General features: G+C 30.3%; 5 protein-coding genes across 6 annotated transcripts in view; 4 read left to right on the forward strand and 1 right to left on the reverse strand.

The window, feature by feature from the left end:
- Positions 1-6,755, reverse strand: part of LOC130445775 (centrosome-associated protein 350-like) — a 17,383-nt gene extending 10,628 nt beyond the window's left edge. The window contains exons 1-5 of the mRNA XM_056781631.1: positions 5,805-6,755; positions 4,422-4,840; positions 1,984-3,243; positions 1,230-1,325; positions 548-907 (exon numbers count right to left, since the gene is read on the reverse strand). Of these exons, the coding sequence (XP_056637609.1) occupies positions 548-907; positions 1,230-1,325; positions 1,984-3,243; positions 4,422-4,840; positions 5,805-6,447 (2,778 nt within the window). The 5' untranslated portion in view covers positions 6,448-6,755. The remainder of the gene's footprint in view (positions 1-547; positions 908-1,229; positions 1,326-1,983; positions 3,244-4,421; positions 4,841-5,804) is intronic.
- LOC130445778 (uncharacterized) lies at positions 6,666-11,048 on the forward strand. Its single transcript, XM_056781636.1, has 6 exons — positions 6,666-7,167; positions 7,353-7,481; positions 7,538-7,739; positions 8,428-8,624; positions 9,426-9,508; positions 9,745-11,048. Exons 1-6 carry the CDS (start codon positions 7,150-7,152, stop codon positions 10,373-10,375), a joined length of 1,260 nt encoding a protein of 419 aa, XP_056637614.1. The 5' UTR covers positions 6,666-7,149; the 3' UTR covers positions 10,376-11,048.
- Positions 11,049-12,305: 1,257 nt separating this feature from the next.
- Positions 12,306-14,531, forward strand: LOC130445182 (uncharacterized). 2 transcript variants are annotated; one of them, XM_056780722.1, is made up of 4 exons: positions 12,306-12,546; positions 12,605-12,725; positions 13,354-13,458; positions 14,270-14,531. In XM_056780722.1, the coding sequence occupies exons 2-4, from the start codon at positions 12,612-12,614 to the stop codon at positions 14,363-14,365; spliced, it is 315 nt and encodes a 104-aa protein (XP_056636700.1). In that variant the 5' UTR covers positions 12,306-12,546; positions 12,605-12,611; the 3' UTR covers positions 14,366-14,531. The 2 variants fall into 2 exon arrangements, with proteins under 2 accessions (XP_056636700.1, XP_056636699.1); XM_056780721.1 differs by lacking the exon at positions 12,306-12,546 and having other exon boundaries at positions 12,591-12,725.
- Positions 14,532-16,747: 2,216 nt separating this feature from the next.
- LOC130446138 (group XIIA secretory phospholipase A2) lies at positions 16,748-22,660 on the forward strand. The gene is made up of 3 exons (XM_056782233.1): positions 16,748-17,184; positions 21,516-21,758; positions 22,418-22,660. The coding sequence occupies exons 1-3, from the start codon at positions 16,953-16,955 to the stop codon at positions 22,567-22,569; spliced, it is 627 nt and encodes a 208-aa protein (XP_056638211.1). The 5' UTR covers positions 16,748-16,952; the 3' UTR covers positions 22,570-22,660.
- Positions 17,511-20,409, forward strand: LOC130446137 (5'-nucleotidase domain-containing protein 1). The gene has a single exon (XM_056782232.1). The coding sequence runs from the start codon at positions 17,746-17,748 to the stop codon at positions 19,105-19,107; it is 1,362 nt and encodes a 453-aa protein (XP_056638210.1). The 5' UTR covers positions 17,511-17,745; the 3' UTR covers positions 19,108-20,409.
- Positions 22,661-22,692: the final 32 nt, after the last annotated feature.

Genomic DNA, 22,692 nt, shown 5'->3' on the forward strand with positions numbered 1-22,692 from the left:
CATAACGCAAACATTGCTTTAACCAGGTATATGTATTGAGTATTTTGGCAATAGAGAAGTAAAAATGATGGGAATAATTAAGCTCTCTAACGCCTCTCACTTTTATAATCCACTATCCCAGATTAACTTCTACCCATTTGCATATTTTAACAGAAATGCCATTTCTACTATTCATTGATCTAGTAGTAACATTGTTGCATGCTATCTCGATATCAGGAAATTAGAGATTACCATCTCCTTGTTTACTATTGACTTTGAAACCAGCATATTTAGATCATTCAGAATGGATTAGATCTACCTGCTTGGTATCTATGAATTATGTATATAATTTATAAATCACTATACAGTCAAGGTAATAAAGAGGGTGGAATTCAAAATGATAGCGTCAATCGGTCAGATTTCAAGATTAAAATAACAATGACGTGATATTTTGAATCGGATTCTCAAAAAAGTTATAGAAAACAATGAAAAGCAACCACCTTCAGCTCTCGATACACACATTATGACAAAATTATTATTTTGTAAACTTTAATGAATACAAACTTACCATATTAAGGGATAATCCAGCACAATTGACATTCTGTAAATTTTCGAAATTCGATAAATGATCCAAGCTATTTACAGACATCGACGGATCGATCGAATTCAAATTAGAAACTTCTAAACCTGTAGAAAGAAGACTGGTGTCTTTATCGAGACTCGAATTTGCCAGAACATCTAAATCTTCGCCAATAGACGTATTTATGAAGGAACCTCTGGAAAAGTTAATTTGAGACATTTGCGATTGATTTTCTTTCGATCTAACTTTTTCGTTGGATTTCGTTGGCGCCTTCGAAGACGTTTCGACGTTTCCGTTTCGAAGATTTTTAGAAGTTATCGTATTATTGGTTTTCAAAGTCTCCAATGCCTATAAATTAAAGATATTGTTTAAACCAAAAATCGGGTATTATAGCTCGAAGTATTAAATAAACTTTTTTGATTGGATAAAGGAACTTAGAACACAAAAGCATTTGGTTTCAGTAAGATGGTGTATCAATACACTTGAGTTTTCCAAGACAAATGGATTGGAAAACTGGTCAGCTAAATATCCCAATTGATCTCCTATAGATCTGTATACTTTTAATAGACTAACGCATATGGTCTGAATTATTTGGAAAATTTTTTAGAAATATTAGCATAGTAAACATACCACATGAAAAAAGCTGCTCTAGTCCTTTATGACCACTTACCTGTTCCAATGCGGAAAATCTCCTTAAAGATTCATTAAAATCATTCAATAGGTGTATTTCAGCTTCAAATTTCAAATGAATTTGATTAGCGTCTTTCTAAAAGTAAAATAATAAATTTGAATAGATTATTACTACAAAAAAATTAAACTGAATTAGATACCCTCTGTCCACATCAATGTGGATTAGCTGATATGAAATAATTTATTAATAAGATCTTGCTACGGGGTTGAATCATTTCAAATTGATCTACAAATACATGATGTCACTTTTGGAAATATACTGTATACCCCTAAATGGATAAAGGAGTTAATTGATACCTTATTTTAAAGATCATTTAACTACCTAATCAAAAGTAGCAAAGAAAAAACTACTTTATCTTTTAAATGTTTGACACTAAACATTAAAAATTAATAATAAGCAACTGATTCAAATAAATATTCAAAACTTTGTCAATTTTTTCCTATATACTATTTTTAAAATAAAAATTTCAAGAATTTATTGAATTCTTGTTTCATGTTCTAACAAAATTTTAAGAATTAACCATCCCAATAAAGTTGGGTAAAATGCAGCAAGATCTACACCGAGTATTAAAAGACTCAACCTAAATTATAAATTTTATAAAAGGATTTCGATTAACTTGCGAGGAAATTGTTTCCAATCGCTAGCATATACTACATCAGATATCCTGTTTTCCAGTTAGTAACCCCCATAACTCTATCTATCAGTCACGTTGTATAATTATGAATAGACTTACCGCATCCGTTTTGGTTGACACTTTACTCGATCTCACAGACAAATTTCTAACCATTTGACTACTTCTATCTGTACAATTAGACTTGATCCTATCAGCATCCTTCGTTAGAGATATCTTAGGTTCACTTAGAGGTACAACATTTGTTTCATTTTCTTCTTTGAGACTAGAAGATCCTCTTCTGCTATTGATATTTTTATTAATGGATCTCGAGAGGTTCGTGCTTATGCTACTGGACATTCGGATTTCTGTATCTGCAGCTGAATTCTTACTGGACGTTATGATTTGATTTTCGTTATTCTTTACTTCATCATCGACGTTAGAATGTTCGGTTGTGGGTATCGACAGATGTTCCCCCACTTCCTTAACCTCTCCAAACCGAGATTCACTTTCATTTCTGTTGCTTCTGATGCTCTTTGATAAATCATCAGTATTGATAGTCGAAGCGTTTTTACTACGCGACGTTTGACTTCTAGGAGACGGGACGACGCTCGGTTGTTCTGGTTGAGGTATTATGACTTTGTTGTATCCAGATCTGTTGAAGCTTATAATAGATCTCCGACTTCTGTCCAAGCTGGATTCAGTTTCGATGTCTGTATTGAAATCCGACGCGTAAGACGATTTGTTATCGTATTTTTGGTTATTGTTACTTGATTGTGTGGGTATCAGAGATGCGGATCGGTGAGAGATTAGTTTCATATTATCTATTTTGTCTGTGTTGATCGTTAAAGCCTTTCTAACGGATTCTTTGTTTTTCTTTAAGGAAGTTCCACTTTCGCTCGATATCTCCGGGATATTTTTGGAAGTATCAGATTCACTTTCAGTTTCGGTTATATGCGTCGAAATCTTTTGTATATCGTACGTTTTTTTAGGTATAAGTTCTAAATGTTCTATAGCAGCGGGATCTAAATTTAAACATGTATGAGTTATGAAAGATTTCAAATCTTTTTTGCAATTGGAATCTACTTTGTTGTCCGATGGTGGAATTTCTTTCTTTTCAGCTTGCGTTGGGCTCATTAAAGAATTTTGTATACCTATGTCTGTCTTTAGTTTTTGACTGTTAGCTACCTGCAACTTTCTTGTTACTGTATTAATGAAATTAAATGGATATGCTTGAGGGGGTTGTTCTTTTAGCCACTTTGGGCATTCGCTATGAATAATCTCAGTTTGGATTTCTTTCGAATGCTTTGCAATTCCTTCTGCTTTTTTATTCACACTATTGTCTTCTCTAAGCGTTTGTTTGGGAGTACATGTCTCATTAGCCTAAAATAGCAAAAAATGCGTTTTTATTGAATACTAGATAATTTATAAATTTGTATAGATCGAATTATAGGTTATCTATAAAGTAGTATTTGATTTTTACAGTAGATGATGTTGATGGTGGTATATTGGAACCACTAGTCTCATTGAATCAAATTGATGCACATTTCACATGCGGTATTTTTTTTAATTATACACCCATAAAGGCATTTAGGATGTTACAATCCGGTCAACAGTGACCAAAGAGCAATTGAGTTCTAGCTTAATTTAATAGAGTTTTAAATTTCAAACTAAGGTATACTCATCAGTATAGTCTTAAGTCTTATTTCTAACCCAGAATTATCAAGGAGCTGAATATCCTCGACATCAACATGACTCTTGGCTAATTTCTTTAAAGTCTGGTCAACAGTGACCATTTCCAGGTCACTATTGCGATTGTAACTTGTACCCAGGAGCCTCTAATATGTTCCTCAGTGCTTTATTTTGAAATTTTTGGATGATTTTCAAGTTGTTGGCTTTGGTGCATCCCCATAGTTGGATGCCATAAGTCCATATATGCTTAAGTATCTACTTAAAAAGCATAAGCTTATTATGTAGAGACAAAAGAACTAATTCAATTTCATCAAGTAGTAGATAGCTTTCTGTAGATCGTTGGTTGCTTCTTCATTGCGCTTTCCTACTACTATAATGGCAGTGTCGTCGGCGAAGGTGGCTATGGTATTATCTTCTAACTCTGGAATATCACATGTGGTCCTAGAGCACTTCCTTTTGGTACTTCTGCCCTAATTTCTTCAAGATCTGAATATGCTGCTATGATGTTCAACAAATGAAGAAGTGATAGTGGGAAAAAAAGTATTCTGCGAAATTTTTAAATTGGAAACTCTCTGGACTAAGTATGTCGAGGTGAAAGAAATTATAATGGAAATTAAAATACTTTTTTTACGACAAAGTCACTTTTTAATTAAAATCATATTTTCGTCATACTGTCCCCATATTTCCAAAATTATACCCCATTTTTTAAACAGGCCTATAATAAAGAAGATTTATAGCAACAATTTTTATTATATTATAGTTTTTGATAACTGGAGATCAATTATTAGTCTCTAACTAAATTGACGACCCACGTCTCATTATAACAAACCTACAATGACAATCTGTATTTTTATAGAATAAATAATTACCTTTTCCACTAAATTAGCATTTTGAGGTCTTATAGTGATGTTAGAGATATTCGAAAGCGGAGATTTATACTCCAGAATGTTTTTTATAGAATCACCACAAGGCTTGACTGAAGAAAGTATTTGGTTATCACTTTCTTCGAACTCTTTATTAAACAGGTTTTGGGTTGTTAAGTGATGCAATTTCTTAATTTTTGGACTATCGTTTGGTTTGAAAATTACATCTTGATTATCATTATTAGATTCTTGAATATTTTCCATATCATTATGTGTTTCATTTGTATTTTTATCTAAATCTATTTTTTGTCTGAATGTTATAGAAGCTGATTGGTTTATAGTTGCTTCGCGTTTAGTAGCTCCGCGGGTAAAGTTTCTTGCTAATATGACAAATTTTTCTGGTTGACCTTTTTCCACAGCAGTAGCTAAAATTGTTTTATGTGAAAAATTAATTGTAATATGTAAAGACTAATGTAAACTACAATAACACTCACAATTTAAGCAAGTTCCACACAACATTACAATCTCTTTGTTGTACAATATAACAATAATATATAGAAGTTGTACAATATAACAATAATATATACAAGTTGTCCAATTTGCCATTTAATAAAATCAATAATGACATCATATATCTACACTGAGGTATCCTGTGTATATTATTATTATATATAATTGTGATTCAAAATACCAAATGAAAAGTCTCAGATTATTTAGAAAAAAAAAAAGATTTAAGCCAATGACCACATTACCCTCTTAGCAGGGTTTGCTAAGAGCTACAATGAATGGCTCTCCTAGCATGTTGTGATTATTAAGTTATTTGACAACACTAATCAGATGATGAGCCCCAAAGGATAAATTCTCATGAACTCATAAAATAAATGCCAAGTCAGTGCTAAAAGCAGAGTATGTGCAGAAATGGCACATTAGAATAAGTATATATGTACGTTGAAGAATTCATAGTAAAAAACACTGTGGTTTGGAAACATTTTCAAAATCAACAAATATTCTCAACAACATGGGTTTAAAGTTCATTTATATATCAAATAATACTTCTTAGCACTTGTTAGATCACCGAAAGGATGAAATAATAGGTATATACAAAATTATCTTTATTGATTGTGATAAAAAGAATATTATGGATTGAGACATCATTGACGGACAATTTAAGAACTATCTATCTCATTTAAATTTTGGATTTATACATCTCAATCAAAAGATATGAATTAGACAATTGTTTAAACAGATCAATTATAGAGAATACATTCATGAGATAATTACATTCTATTGCATAAGGTACTCAAAAGTCAGTACATAAAATTTTTCAATGCTTTTATAATACTCTAAATTACCTTAGTACCACTAAATAAATAGAAAATAAAAAATTACCTTTCACATTGGGATCTAAAGACTTATTTTTAAATGTTGGTGATGGAGGGTACAACAAATTTGGATTTTTGGATTTACCAGGACCAGTACTACTTATTCTATCCATAGATTTACTCCTTCCTATATTTTGTGTTGTGGTAGTATCTTGTGGCCTTACATATGTATTTTTGTCTCTTGTGTTTGACCTTTCCCGTTTTGCTCTTACATTTTGAGCTAATAATAACATCGATTTTTTATGTAATTCCTGTAATTTTTGTTTTTGTAGTTCGGCATTTATTTTCGATTCGTTATTGACCTTAGATTGCTCTAGACGTTTTTCCTTTTGTTTCTTAATATATTTTCGCGCTTCTTTCACATCATATGAACGTGATTTCTTGGGGACGTCGGTATTTTCAGTCTTTCTTGGAATGTTCGGATCGGATTTTTGTTGGGAATGTTTGTTTTCGTAAGATTTCATTATTTGTACTTTATTTGGCGATTTTAACGGTTCTTCATTTTTACTTATTAACAAATTCGATGTTGATTGTGACGGACGGAATAAATTTTTCCCTTCGTCTATTAAGTTTTGTAATTGAGTTTTTAATTCTTCCGTCTGTTTTTTTGTTTCTATTATTTTTTTAACAATGCCTGTTTCGTCTGACATGATTTTAAATCAAATTATTAACTACTTTACCTAAATCACAGCCTCAAATGGCGAAGATTATCACAGTATTTACTTTATAATATATGAACTTTATTTAAAACCCTACATTTTTTGCCCGAGCAACTTTTTAAGTTAATTCCATAAATACAAAGTATTTTTGCAATTTTTTGTAATCAAAATCATCCAACAATCAACACAAACTTGTCAACCTTCACTTTATACTCACAAATTCGTTGTAACTACACCAGAACAACACTCATGTTACAATAATCAAAAATAGCATGTTAGTGTTCCACTCATTATATTCAGTACAGCAGACAGAGATAGATATATTTCACTCAAGGAAATTTAGCAGAAACACTCGGAAAATGTGATGTGTCAAAATAATTACAATTTTGATATTTCATTTTTTGTGTTATAAACAACACACAAAAGTAAAGTGAAATAAGGATTTGAATAAACAAATGTGTTATTTTAATCCTATAGGTGAAGATTTTTCAACATAAACAACTCAATATAAACAATGCCTTGAAACAATGCTTGAGGGACACAGCTTTTTTGAAAGTGACAGTGATTTGGAGAAAACAAGTTTTTCTGTATTCGTTATTATACTGTACATAAAAGTCCTATATATTTTGGTAATGATTCTATATGTAATATCTCGATTCAATGAAATAATACCTCTAAACTAGAATTTCTGTTATGTTTACTTTTAGCGAGGTAAGTTTAAATAATGAATTTCAATTTTTTTAAATACCTTACATTCTATATATAATAATACAGTTACCAATAGATTACCTAAATAAATATTATAAACAGATATATTGATTTGTTTAAAAATATGAAGATAGTTAATTGAATTTGTAAGGGATTGAACGTTTGTAATATTAAAAATAATTTTTTAGCCTCTTGAGCGGCAATGGTCTTTAAGATATGGCGAGAAACATATTTCAATAAACAAAGATATTGCTGCGAAATTACAAAATCCTGATGTCATTGCAATCAACTTCTTATATCAAAGTTACTGTAACAAAGTGAGTATATACTACATATTTTTGTTTCTAAATTAAATATATTTCTTTCAATATAGTTTGGAGGCTGTATTTTAAATGAAGAAGATGGATTCAAAACACAGTTGCAGGTGTCAGTTTTTATAAATATTCTCAAACAAATTCTCTCTGCTAAAGACCATATTTACATTCTAGTAATCACACCAGGATATTTAAGGGAAAAATGGCACAACAAAATAGAAAACATTGGAGGATATAAAGTTAAAATATTAGATTCAACTGGTATGTAGAATGTTAATTGTTATTATACCAATAGTCTTTTATTAACAAATCAAATGCTATTATAAAATTCACACATTGACACGAAAATAACTAAACTAACTAAAGCTAAGATGACACTCTCAACATTGATAGAAAATAAAGTTCTACTTTACTACATGTGGTATTATAGGCATTTGTTTAAAAGTCTCGCCATATTGAAAACCACATGAAAGTGGATGAATTTCAGCTGTTTGCTCTCTAATATTATTCACTAGAAAAACGTCTAACTAGGTAAATACAAACTATGATACTCTAAAAAACTACATATATAAAAATAAAAGTCTATAGGATACTTTTAAACCATTTTTATAATTTTGTTAATGTTTTAAATTGTCTAGCTAGGACTTTGGAAGTGCGATAATTGTTTGCCATTGTTAGTTTTACATAATAATTGTAATTTTTCAATAAAATGAAATTTCAGTTTTAATAAATTACCTTTAGGTTGTTAGTCACTAGCTGTAAGACTATGTGTGGAAGGTTGACAAATTAATTATATCTTGATTCTGGAAGTGGCTATACATCAGAAGTGTAAACTGCCTCACTATAGTTAATTAATGAATTAGGAAAAATTCCAATAGGCATGTTACAAATTCTTTGGTTAATCTTGACATGTTTGTCTTAACACATTCCAATTTATATATATTTACAGCTTGTCCATCAGATTTCGATCAGGAAACTGCCTTAGTTCTATTGGTGTCATTTGAAGATATTAAACTAGTTGAAACTTTGGTACCGAATCATCTAAGTTGTGTAATCATAGATCATTTTGATATTGTTGCCACTAAAATGGTGATAAAGAAAGTTGATGGAGATTTTAATATTGGCATAACTAGGAGGAATTTTTATGTGAGTATAATTTATTTTGTGTAAATTTCTAAATATTATATTACAAATTGCATTTTTTCAATAAATCCTATTTCAGTAAAGTTGGCTCCATTTTTCTATTCTATTATAAGGAAAATAAATTGAAAAAAATCATGTATTTCTGATAACTTTTTCTTTGTAACTGGGAAGAAATATCTGTATAGAATCCTTGGGAGTGGTTTCGCAGTTTTGGACTGGTTCTTGCACTTCTTTTTAATGTATGGAAGTGAAACCTGGGTAATGAAAAAAAGACATAAAGAGTAGAATTGTAGCAGCAGATAGAACGCAGAAATAATAGCAGTGAAAACGAGGATGGATAGGATAAAAATCAAGCAATTATAGAGAAGCTCAAACAGGAATCAATATGAAACAAAATAGTTGAAAGATGAAGAGTAAGAAAACAACACCGCAAATCCTGATAAGAAAAGTGACAGAAGCAAAAAGACATAAGAAAAGAAGGGAAGTGATGGGAAGAACGAAGACAAAGGAAAACAATACAGTAGATGAATGAAGTATCAAGGGATCAGAAAGTGTGGGAATAAGGAGTTCTAGGGAAGAAGATGGCTTACCGCTTCTATTGGCGAGAGATCTAGACTAATGGACGTCTATTTGAAAACTGGAATATTGTTTTTTTGGCACTCAATATTTTAATTTTTTAACCACAAGACAAGTGGAGCCATCTTGTCATAAAATGTATTCAATACCATTTGAAAGCATGTTTTTAATATTATTATGTCGATAATTGGTGAGTGTAGCTTCAGTTTTCTATTTATTTATTTACAGGTAAATCCTGATCAAAAATTACAATGGACAATGTTAAATTGGACTAACTCCACATTTCTTGGTAGACTTGTGGACTATTATGAGTATGTATATATATATACATAAAAAATTTTGAAAACTGTTAATGTTTTTTAAATCTATAATGGTACAGTTTTTATGGTGAAGTTTTATATGCAAAAGTGTAGAAAGTTATATATTTAAATCTACCATCAGAGTTTTCACTAGATTTTGGTATAAAATCCCCATAAAATCTGTAATATATCATAAAATGTGAATGAACAAAACCTCGTATTTGAAATAAATCAACTTCAATTTTTAGGGTAGATAATGACAACTTCGCAAATTTACGTGATAACTACCACCATTGGTGGTTAACATTAACATGGGATTATTGCGAAAGTTTTAAAAGAAATTTAGATGATGAAGACGATGAATCCCAACCACTACAATTGATCAAAAAAACAAAGAGAATTTACAAGAAAACAAAACAAAGAAGTAGTTCATATGCAACAGAGGAAGAAAACACTAGTAAAAATAAAGAAGAAATTATTCAAAAATATGGTGAAACAGCTGTAATAAATCATTTAGACTCAAGAACTATTGAAATTATCAGAACAATTGAAAACAACGTTTCTAATGTACACAATAATGCAGAAATTAATAATATAAAAATGAATGATAGCGATTCAGAAGACACCATTGAATATAAGCCACAAGATTTGGATAGTTCCAAAACTAAAATGTTGTATGATACTGACAATGTTCTCTTGGGTATAATTGAAGGTACTTCTTCACAAACTTCATTTGACAAATTGGATCACGATTCTCAAGTGAATTTTAAAAAAGATGAACTTTATTCTCAGCTATTCAGTGACAACCCATTACCAGATACAGAAACAAATAATTCAACACGAGATTCTTCTGAACAATACTTGTTGTCTTTAATTTAAATATTAAGCTAAGATTTGTTTATTTTTTTACTGCTAAGACGCAGCAAATCTTTACATAAGTTTCAATTTACTGATTATGATTTTATTTACGTATAGTCTGTGAAAATAGAAAACTGATTAATGTAAAGGTTCCAATATAATAAAAATTGTTATTTATTATTGAATTTTAGACAAATAGTAAAAATTAGAAGAAAATTCCCATAAAAAGTGTAGATCTTACAATTTTATATCAAGAGCTAGAGCTTAGGGATGATATTGACAGTTTAAAAATTAATTTATCAATGAACCTCTACAGGTGAGCATCAGGGTGCAGCTTGTGAAGATGATAATAGTTGAAGTCTATTCCATGAAATTTCAGTTTAGTCTCCTTATTCCTCTCTATTCCTTCAGGTTCAATAGATTCTGGGAGAAGCCTTATTTTACTTTTATAGAGAATTTGCCCTGGATAATACAATTTATTGAGATTTCTTCTATTTTCATTGTGCTGTTGTGAAAGTCATAAAACAGGTTTTAAGTAAACCATGATCACCTTTTTTTCACGTAAATTTACACTTTTTATTGGTTCCACCAATTGTGGACTGTTAGTTATTTTGAATATACCCAAACATGATTATATTATGTTTTATTTGTTATACATTTATAGATACAATAAATATTTTATACAATTTTTAAACACGTTGATTTCATATTTGAATGGTAACTTGTTCATAGTTTCCGGCATCGATCGGTAGACGGCGATAAAATCGTGAAAATAAGTAAAAGTATTGAGGTTTCATTTTTAAAAATATTTTATTTTATCTATGCGAGTCTTATTAGGGTTGCGGATATGACAGGCACTACGAAAACACTGATGGGATTTTCGGAATCTTTATAAGAAAAAACAGAATACCACGTGTTTTTTCGATACTTTCAGAGCATGCCATTTTTTTCAAATTTTCAAAGGTTAACCCCTTTGTTATGAAAATGACAAAAAAAAATCTTTTTTCTACAATTTCGCTCGAATTTCACAAAGGGAGGTATTTTGATATGAGAATTCCACAAAAGCTATTAGTTTCACCGAAAAAATTCTTTAAAGGTAGAAAAGTGATGAAAATTTATTAAAATTGGATTTTCACGAAAACTATTGCTTAAATTTCAAAAACTGATGTGAATTTCGGAATCTCCATAAGAAAATACATGATACCACACCTAACCTAACCTAACCACGTGTTTTTTTCGATACTTTCGGAGTATACCATTTTTCAAAGGTTAACTAACCCCTTTGTTTTAAAAATGAAAAAAAAATCTTTTGTCTCCGATTTCACTAAAATTTCGCCCAGGGGGGTATTTTGGTATAAGGATCTCACAAAAGCTATCAGTTTTATCGAAAAAAATTCTTTAAGGGTAGAAAAGTGGTGAAAATTCATTAAAGTTGGATTTTCACGAAAACCATTGCTCAAATTCAAAAACTGATGTGAATTTCGGAATCTCCATAAGAAAATACATAATACCGTGTTGTTTTTTGGATACTTTCTTCTGGTTTGATAAGATAGCTGTTTTAAAAAATATCAGATTTGAATATAATTGATTATAAACATTGTATAAAGAATATTCTTTATAAAATGTTTATTCTTACCCTTAAGGAGAAGCAACCAATTATATACTATATGTTAGAACTGGTTGTCGAATTACATGGGGCAGACTATTTATGATTGCAGGCATTGCTCGGTAGACGGGGATAAAATCGTAAAATCATAGAATAAGTAAAAGTAATGAGGTTTCATTTTTAAAAATAGAAATTTTATTTTATCTATGCGAGTCGTATAACGAGTTGCGGATATAACAGGCGCTACGAAAATACTCAGGGAAAATCAAACAACAAAATTGGATTTTGGTTTGATTGGTTTTCTTTTCGGTTGCTCAGATAGTAAGAAATCCGAGTTAAGTTTGTGTCTTGTCGAACAGATAGCTGAGGGTAAATCAATACGAGAAAATTAGATTTTCACAAAAATCATTTTATCATGAATTCAGGACAATGGATGGGAATGAATAGTATAAACTAAAGTAATGTTCTTCGTTGTAAATTTAAATGAACCGCGAACATAGATTAGATTAGCTGCCACCTATCATTGAAGCTACATACCATAGTTGCACTTAGTTAATTATTTCTGGTATAACACTCCGATATTTTGGTATGTATAAATTTATTCCGATACATCTTAGAGCTAATCGTATAATGGGTATTTTCAGTACAAAAATGGCTGTAGATTTATCATCTCCGAAAGCTCAGGAAGTCATGGCTATTATCAAGAAGGATAAGATTGTTATATTCTCTAAAACATACTGTCCCTATTGTAAAATGGCGAAACAGGTTAGTTTTTATATCATGTAAACTATCTACTTTTTTGAAAAACAGTTGAACTAAACTTTCAATTTTATATTATTAACAGTGCAAAATACTTAATTCAATTATTTCTATTTGTTAAATATACATTAAAGTAACTCGTTAATAGGCAAATCACTTAAATCCCATTATCTGCTATTTATTGCAGAAAATCTTTATTTAATTGTAAATTTGTGGAAAGAAAATTGATGACTCATAGGTGCACGATGATTATTAAAGTAATTTTATAAAGCTGCCTTTTCAAGTACCTATAGCATATAAATTTTTATCAACTTTATAAGCGTCCTCAAATTTATCAAGTTGTTGTTTTAGTTGAATCATGAAATGGAAAGTTTAAGAAATTATAGTTTTTCCTAATGGAAAGCAATGTAAAATTCCGAACAGAAACCTATTTTGATAGTTGAATCTGTCTAAATTTCTCTTATTTTATGAAAGTGTTGCTTTTTGCAGGTCCCCGAACTACCTGTATTGATTTATCTATTACATCTGTCTATTACATAAGTTGAAACTTCTGATGAGAATATGTTATAATTTTCTCTTTTCCTCTCATTGTTATGAGCCGTACTTAATTCTAATTTATACAATATTACCTCAGGTATTTGACCAATTGGGAGTCTCATATACTACAATTGAATTGGAAAATAGAGAAGATGGGGATGAAATTCAAAGTATCTTAGGTGAAATGACAGGAGCTAGAACGGTAAATATTAAATTTAGTAACTGAAATTATTGAAAAGCCCTTTCAAAACTCCCAGTAGTGACATTTACTGAGAAAATTTTAAGTGTATGTGATATATTTAAAAGATTTCACAAGTCCTTGTGGTCCATTTCTGATCTAATGGACTCACTTCACATATATTAAGATATTTATTATTCATTGTAGTTTTCTTGTGCATACTTTATATTTAGATTTTACTTCATTTTGTCTTTATTTAGTTGTTTGTATGTTTATTTCTTAGTTTTTTACAAGCTTTTGTCTACAAATTAGAAACAACTTTAAATGATATTAAATGTATTTCTCTTTTTCTCTATTTTTTTTTTTCGATAAAACTTAGGTACTTCACATCAAGTTTGAATGTTAATGGTTTACAACTTTAGCGTGATAACAAATGCTTCCTTGTTGGATGATGTCTTGAAAATAACTTGTTAACTTTCTGAAAATGTCTATTTGTATATTTGCATTTCTTATGTATTATATACATCTATAATATATATATATATATATATATATATATATATATATATATATATATATATATATCTTGTTTTAGATAGTTTGTAAAAATTTTTTTACCTTTTGTGTATACCATATATGGACACTTGGTTGTTAATAGAAATTATTATATTATTTAAAACCAGTGCTTTTGTTTCTTTACTCTCCATTTAGGCTTCTATGCAGTTAAGTTAAAGGGCCCCCATTAAAATAGAGTACATTTTGGGCAAGTTACACTTTTAATTAGAGTTAAATGAAAATATTACTATTACAAGTTCACATATTATTAATTTTTTAGGTGCCACGTGTTTTTGTAAATGAAAAATGTCTTGGAGGAGGATCAGATGTTAAGGCATTATACAGTAAAGGGGAGTTACAGAAAATAATTGCTTAGTGATAAGTTTTAAAAGATGGTACACGGATAGTTAGAATATTGTGCTGTTGATTGTTTTAAATTTTATTTGTATGATATAGAATTTACATTCATAACACTTTTTATCTAAAATTTTTTTGTCTGCATACTTTATATTGATATTTAAATAAAATATTTTGTTGATCAATTTTAATTCTAAACAAATAATTAACCCAAAAAGTATTGTTAGTTATTGGCTTTTCACTAGATTTTAGTATGATCAACCTGAAAACCTCGAAAATAATACATTGTAAAAAATTAAATGAGTAAACCTTAAGGTATTTCCCATTAATTCAATACTCAGTGACAGGAAACACGAAATTATTTTAATAAAAAAATAGTAAACTGTCAATATTATGTACAGAGTACCTCGAATAATACGTAGACACCAGACTTACTTGGAAGGAGCACGAAGCGGAAACAACCCAAGAAGAGAAATTGGCTGATAGATAGAAGATTTAATTTAACATATGAAAACAAGATTCTATTCTATAAGACCAATATGGCTATATGGAATGAAAATATGGTAGTGCGCAAGCAAATGAAGTATGGAATACCATTTGTGAAAGTTGTCATTAAAATCCAAAGTACTAAACACTGCGACAGAATAGAAAATTACCCAAATATCCTATTACAACCAATACTTGAACCCAATAATACTAGAAGACTACATAAGAAGAACTCAGCTGACTGAAAGGAAGGGTAAATGACTAGCATCGATTAACTGATTCAATCTTATGACGCCAATACAGGGCAGTAAGGTAATATATAAATCATTTTCCCCAATATACCTGCCTTTGGGAAAAACCAAATACCTTCTACCTGACCTTTGTTCCATACTTATAAGAACCCAGACGAGGCGTTTGGAATCGAGGAGAAATTCATTCTGACTTGAGGGAATTTGTTCGGATAAATGTTTACCTGTATTTAGTATTTTTAAATGCAAGGTCACAATCTGATAGAATCATGATGAGTGGTTCTACTGTTTCCTATACTAACATACAAAGTTTCCAGAATTTTGATTATCGCTTTGTTTGAGCCCAGAATATGGTTAAGTTCACAGTGTTCTTTTACTGTTTCAACTACACTATACTTCTTAAATTTTGAAGATTGTTGTGTAAATAAATGCAACAGCATTTTTTAAATTAATTCCTCTTCTACCACCGTTTCCCCAATCACACATTCCCTGTTTCTCTATTTAGCATCAAGTAACTGTATTTACTTACACATTTTCTTATTTATGGGTGGCTCATGTCACCCCTATACTCACAGAACATACCCTTGAGTGATCGCTTAGTGGAATGCACCATTAGTAACATATTTGAACGCGTTTCAAAGCTGAGGTAAGAAAAGTTTATTAAAAGTAAAAAATAGTAGTTTTTATTGTGAATATAATATTATCGAAATTTCATAGCATAGTCACACAGTATTTCACATTTTGTTTGTTAATAATTCTCCTTCTTTCCTTTCGAATCGATGGTATTAATTTAAATTTGGTCTTTTTGGATATAAGCACAAGCTTATATGTTAACAAAAGTTGTAATTAGTTTTTATTTTATACAAATATATAAAACATTCTCATTTACCCCCATTTGTAATAAAGTTGAAGGGAATGTTAACTTATAGTAAAGAACCCTGTATAATACCACAAAATTTACTTACATTATTAAATACAAGTTTCATTCCTCTAATCAATAGTCATGTAAAAAAACTGTTGAGGATTTGAAGTATTATTTATTAAAATATATCCTTAATACGGCACTGTTTTCATTTCTATGGTAATTGACGTTCTTATCTAATTTACTTTACTTACTAATGAACAAGTTAGAAGATATAAAATAACTAAAAATAGTACACAAAATGCAGGTTTCACATTTTTCAAACGGTTCTGTATGTCAACTTTTGTTAAACTTTGTTTCAAGTTATCATTACTAACTTGGAATGGAGAAGTCTTGATTACCAGTATCTTAGTTCAATGTTTAAATATATAAGACATTACCGAAAAGAATGAAAACTTTTTAGTCGATCTGTATTTGGATAAAATTTTCGCTAGTAGAAAAAAATATTGTATGCAATTCGTGTATAAAGGCATTTTTTCGACTCATTTGATTGACGATATTCACATTCGTTGAAAAAACGCTACTTTACACACTTGTTACGTAAATAACAATTTCACTTAGCGTTACTGAGATTTTCTTATTAGGGTTTCCAATATTTCTATTTTTTGTAGAATATAAATTAATTACAGTAGCAAATTTGACCTAAACTTATTCACTTTATTTACATTTGAAAAAAATTATGCTTTGGTTTGATTCTATCTATACCTGAAATTGATTCAGTCATACCATGTACTGATACGGACCTGTTAATGTGTATATATACCTGTTTACTCATTTGTTAAATAAGAAAACTTCGGCAAATGTAGAAAATTCATACTTTGTTCTTGAATAGTCAATGAAATAAAAACACGTACATACTGATTTTGGCATGTAACAAAAAATATTTCAAACAAACATAACCTCTAGTATTTCTAAAACTGTGGAGATTAGTATTTTAACAAAGTTTAACAATGGATGTACCTTACGGCAAGTTGTTGGTGTATTTTTTAACATTCTTGGGTTATATTTATTCTGGTTATGGTTCCGGTTTTTTATCAAATTTGAGAGAAGCTGTAATAACAGCTGAAACTGTTTTTGGTGAAGTATTTAAAAATGTGATTAATGTTGCGAACCGATTTCGGGAAGTTAACGATATATTTGATGCAGCTGTTGAAGAAGAATGTATTTTTAAATGTCCAAATAGTAAGTAGCTGTCTATTTTTGTTACAGTATCATGCATATAAAATAAACAAATTATAAATTCCCTTTTTTGTGGTTAAAATATAGTAGCCACTTGGATGTGGCTACTGCTACGCTTCCCGGTAGACTAGCAAAATGACCATTACAGGTTAACTACTGATTTATTATTTATTTTTCTCTTAAGTTCATTAAATCCATAGTTGTACATACATATACAATAAATAAACGATTGATAATCAACACAATTAATTATGCGTTTATTAACGCGATGCTCTCGAGCGATAAAAATTTTGAACGAAAATGACTATTTGAGAATTAAAAGTAACGGTAAAATGGTCCAATAGTCACAATCAACGGCCAGCTGACCCAGTGACATTGATTAAGATTTTGGTTGATTATTAGTGACACTAGTGATAGTGAAATAGCATTATTCGATATAAAAAATTATCCCACAGCGTGAAAAATGTATCAGCTAACTATATATAGTATGGTTCTTTGAAGTTTACACAATTTTCTTCAAGACATTCATTAATAATAAGAGCAACCAAAGAATATTTGGAAAAAATGTGGACTGCTAGTTCAATTGTGAGTGGTTTTTCTAAACTGTGCTGCAGAAGTTTTTTAAACTCAAGGAAACTAGTGTTAAAACATAATCGGACGTTTTGTTACAATTCTGTAAAAAAAGAGTTGAATAACAAACCAGCCTTTAGTATAAATGATTATGATTGTATAGGATTCGATTTAGACAATACTCTAGCGCGTTATAAAATAGGGAATATGTTGGAAATGGAATATAAGATAGTTTCAAATTATTTGGTAACCCAGAAGAATTATCCAACAGAAGATTTATTGAAACCTATCGATCCCAACTTTTTTATAAAAGGGTTGATTATAGATGATGAAAACGGAAATATCATCAGAATAGGACCGGATGGGACAATTTTACAAGCTACTCATGGTACGAGATGGTTGAGCAAGGAAGAAATATTACATTATTATCCTACTCTACATTGGCATGCTACTGATTTATTTGTGGAGAATCCTTTACAGACTTGGAATGGACCTTATTCAGAAAAAATGAGAACTTTGTTAGATTATTTTGATATAGTAATAAGCTTAGTTTTTGCTAGGGCTGTAGATAGTATAGACAAATTATATGGCCGTAGAAAAGTCTATAACATCTGGCCAGATCTTCTTAATGCCTTGATGTACATGTTTAATAGAGAACATTATGAAACTGATACTGGTGAATATTTTCCAGAAATGAAAAAAAATCCTGATCATTATTATTATTCTTGTACGCCAAATCTTATCAATTGGCTCCAAGAATTGCGAAACACTGGTAAAAAACTTTATCTAATAACAGGAGCTCATGCAGATTTTGCAAATCACACGGCTACCAGCACTCTAGGTCCAAATTGGAGAGATTATTTTGATATTGTTGTATCTTATGCTAAGAAACCAGGGTTTTTCATTTTAGAAAGGGATTTCATAGGTTTAGATGAATCATTTAAAGAAACTGGCCCAGTTACCAATCTACAGAAAGGCGCAATCTATACCCACGGCAACTGGAAGGGTCTAAAAGATTTTTTGATCAATTCATCCAATATTTCTAACCCCAAATTTGTATACATAGGAGATAATCTAGTGCAGGATATTTATACTCCAAATGTGCATTCTCATTGTGACACTGTTAGTGTTTGTGAAGAACTGGAAGCCGAAAACACATATGATTATCTTGGACAACACCCCGATAAATACTTTTTATCATCTACATTATGGGGATCATATTTCCAATGTAAATATTCACAAGAAAGAACCATTTGGTATACTATTATGAAGAACAATTCAAAGATTTGTGTACCTAGCATCGAATATCTGGCAAAATATCCACTAGATCATCAATTTCAATGTTTAATATGTTAGAGTATTTCTTAAGAGTAGCAGTTTTACCTTTGATTCATAATTATAATAATGTTGTGTAGGTTGTGAATAATTTATGGCAAATATTAATAACAATAACTAATATAAATAATTCTTCACATATGTGTATAAATGGGAATTTGCTTTTGAATTTAGCAATTTTTCCTGATTTTCAGTCATCTGTGCAAACTTAATATCTCATATTTCTTATATGTTATCCATTTTGTTTCTACAAATCTTTTTTTGTTCTTCCTATTGTGCATTTTTTTCATACTGCTGTTGCAAATTCTTGATTCAGGAAGTTCTTCTTCGACCAACAGATCTTTCACATATTATTTGCTGTTGAATAACTTGGAGGGGTATTATTTCCACATTTTTTAATATCACATAGTATTTCCATTTTCTTCTGTTTTTGGCTATTGTTAAATTATCGTGATGTTTTAAGAATGTCTTGAAAGATGAGGCGATAATTTTGATAACCGAAAAGAGTTGTTGTTTGTCTTTTATTACTAACTACATTAACTATATGTTGTCCATGCTTCCTGTTGGAATTTAATCTGGTAATCATGAATCAAATTATGAATATAATGGTTGTATTGCAATTCAATTAATTATTAGGGAATCCTGATGCTAAGAAAAAAAGAGTCGTTTGAAAATGTGTCAGTTGTGGTGGTATCTGTATAAAGTAGACTATAATTTCAAGAATGTTGTTCTTCGGAAATTTCATTCATTTGTTAATTAAATTGATATGTTGTACAATGCTTTTGTAAGAATCCAAACTGGCAATGATTAATCAAATTATAATATATATAGGATGGATGCAATGCAATTTAACTTCTACGGTAATATATTTTATTTAGATATTAGGGGATTTACTCAATTGTATGTGGTAATTCCAATTCATCTAGTGTTCACATTTTTGTTTGTACTGGAAGTTAGTAAATTGTAAATCATGTTCAAACAACAACCTTTAGTACCTAATAATTTGTAGGGAATTGAATATATAAAGTTGATTATTAGATTAAAAAGCTGCTACTTTTAAAAATATAGAAGATGTAGTTGAATATTTAGAGATGTGATATAATTGTTTTAGAGTATTATTAAAACTGCTGGTTTTAAACAAATTCATAAATGAATCGTTTAACTAACAAGTTTTTATTTAATAGTTACTTCATTATATGGGTTGTTTTGAAATTGATTAAATGAAGCAGTATTTTTATAATTAATTTATATTCTTAATTCTATCAAGTGTATGACATGTTTCATGTCGATAATATATTATTGTGTCCTTTGTTTATTATTCAACATATTCTTTTCTGATTGCCCAATCAAATAAAAAAATCTCAATATTACAAAAAATTATAGTAATGTGACAATTGAGAAGGAAAAATATTTGTATGGATGAAACAGATTTTATTTTGATATTCGTTTGATAGGTAATCGATTCATTATTATAATCCATTCATCAACAAAATAATATGAAACGACTAACGATTACAAATTAGTATCACTGGGTACATGCGTACGGTCCCAACTAGGGCCCATGGAATCATATTGGATATACTAAATTTGGATCTAATTATGACCACGAGGCTGACCATCTGCATGAATTGCAGGCAATACGAAAATCTGAACGACTGTTAATAGTGATGCCCAATGGACGAGTGACTCTAAGTCCATAATATTAAATAATGGATCTACTATCATATTTGATCGACGCCATACAAAACTAAAGTAAAAGTCATTACGGCGGAAACGTTATGTTCTAGCTTGTACTAGAGTTGGTGGTGGGCGATGACTGAAAGATGCAGTTCGTTTGGGTGCCCGGTCACTTCGGCAATAAGGAAAACTACAAGGTTGTTGGGATCAACAACCACCAATGGCCCCAGAATCTAGTCTTAATATAGCCAAAAGTGTTGATACAACTAAGGGTAATTCACATATAGATAAGCCTTCTGACTTTCTTACCAATCAACAGACTACTGGTGACTGACCTTTTAACCGAATACGGTCATCTCCATACTATAGGCATTAAGGATGAGTGGTGAGTTCCCGCGAAAGAAATCCATTTCCTAAATAAGCCTTACAGTTTTTCGAGTGAAGCTCAATCTAAGGTGAGTTATTAGCTTTTCAAATGACGTCTGCAGTTGGAACCATGAATACGAAATTTCTATTTTAGGAACAATAGATTTCAGATATCCTCATAGGACAAAATCTAGAGGTACCAAGTCGAGCGATCGTGGTGGCCATTTTGTTGCTTTGACCAATCCAATTGCATCTTTTTAATTATTTTATTACTATTCCTTGGCGAACATTCCGCCATCTATAAAATTTTTTTGAAACTTTCTTATTTTTGACTCAGAAACTCTAGAAATATTTCCGCTTTGGACTTTTTGGTTTTATTTTTTTAGATGAAGAACCTAAACCTAACCGATATCATTCTCCTACAGCTGACGGTTGTGGTAGTTTAGGTTTGACAATACCCACGGAATACTTACCGATTGGTGAAATGAAAAAATGTTGCGAGTCACACGATATTTGCTACGACACCTGTCGTAAAGACAAAGAAGTGTGCGATGTGGAATTCAAGAGATGCCTTTATAAATATTGCGAGAGCTATGATAAGGTACTGGGTGGATCAACAACAGTTAAAGGTAAGTTATGGTAAATACGTCACACAAATCTCGTTTTTCCTTCGAAGTACCATCGCCAGCTGTCAACTTTTGAGATTATTCTCTCCAATAGTTTACACGAAGCAACAGAAAAGCTGCTAGAAAACTTTTACTCACTAGATAACATAAAGTTTAGATGGTAGAAAAAACGTTTTGTCTCTAAAAAAAAACTCACAGCTTCAGATGTACCTGTCTGGTAAAGGCCAAGGCAAATATTTCCAAGCTACCATATCTCATATAAAGTGCCTTCTTTTTGGTGGTAGGTGTAACATTTTTTGAGGAGAAACTTGTTTTAATATCCGTACAGATTTGATCCCTATCAACCATAGTTGAAATGTGTCTACTTCCTTAGCCTCCTCGTTCCCTAGACCTCATCTGTTTGGACTAATATCTACGTATTAGGCTGAACGATATTCAGAGACGACTTCAGTATATGAATACTATTTTTTGGACTAAGATTACTTTTATTATATGAAAGATACAGCACTTTGAATTCTTATCTGATCATTCTGTATATTATTGGACTTATTTAAAAAGGATATTATAACGGACAAGAAGAAAACGATGGTAAAATTAAATGAATTAAACTTGACTGCTGAATGTTTTCAAGAAAATAAATATTATTTCTGTTTTCGTTGTAGCTTGCAAAGGTGCTGCGAAGATGTTGTTCACCGGAACCTTGACGCTTGGATGCAAGTCTTATTTGAATGCTCAATCGAAGGCTTGTTATTGTCCTTCAACTGGACGAGAAGATAAACGAAAAAAATATTCCGGAGGAAATTCGGAACTATGAATTATAATTAATTGGTTTTGTTATTGTTTAATTTATTTACCATGAAAATCGTTTATTACACTATTTACTATTATTTCTTCCCGATAGAAAATTGCGTTTTTCTTATGTTTGGAAAACCCAAAA

This window comes from Diorhabda sublineata, chromosome 6, assembly GCF_026230105.1.
Source record: "Diorhabda sublineata isolate icDioSubl1.1 chromosome 6, icDioSubl1.1, whole genome shotgun sequence".
Lineage (NCBI taxonomy): Eukaryota > Metazoa > Arthropoda > Insecta > Coleoptera > Chrysomelidae > Diorhabda > Diorhabda sublineata.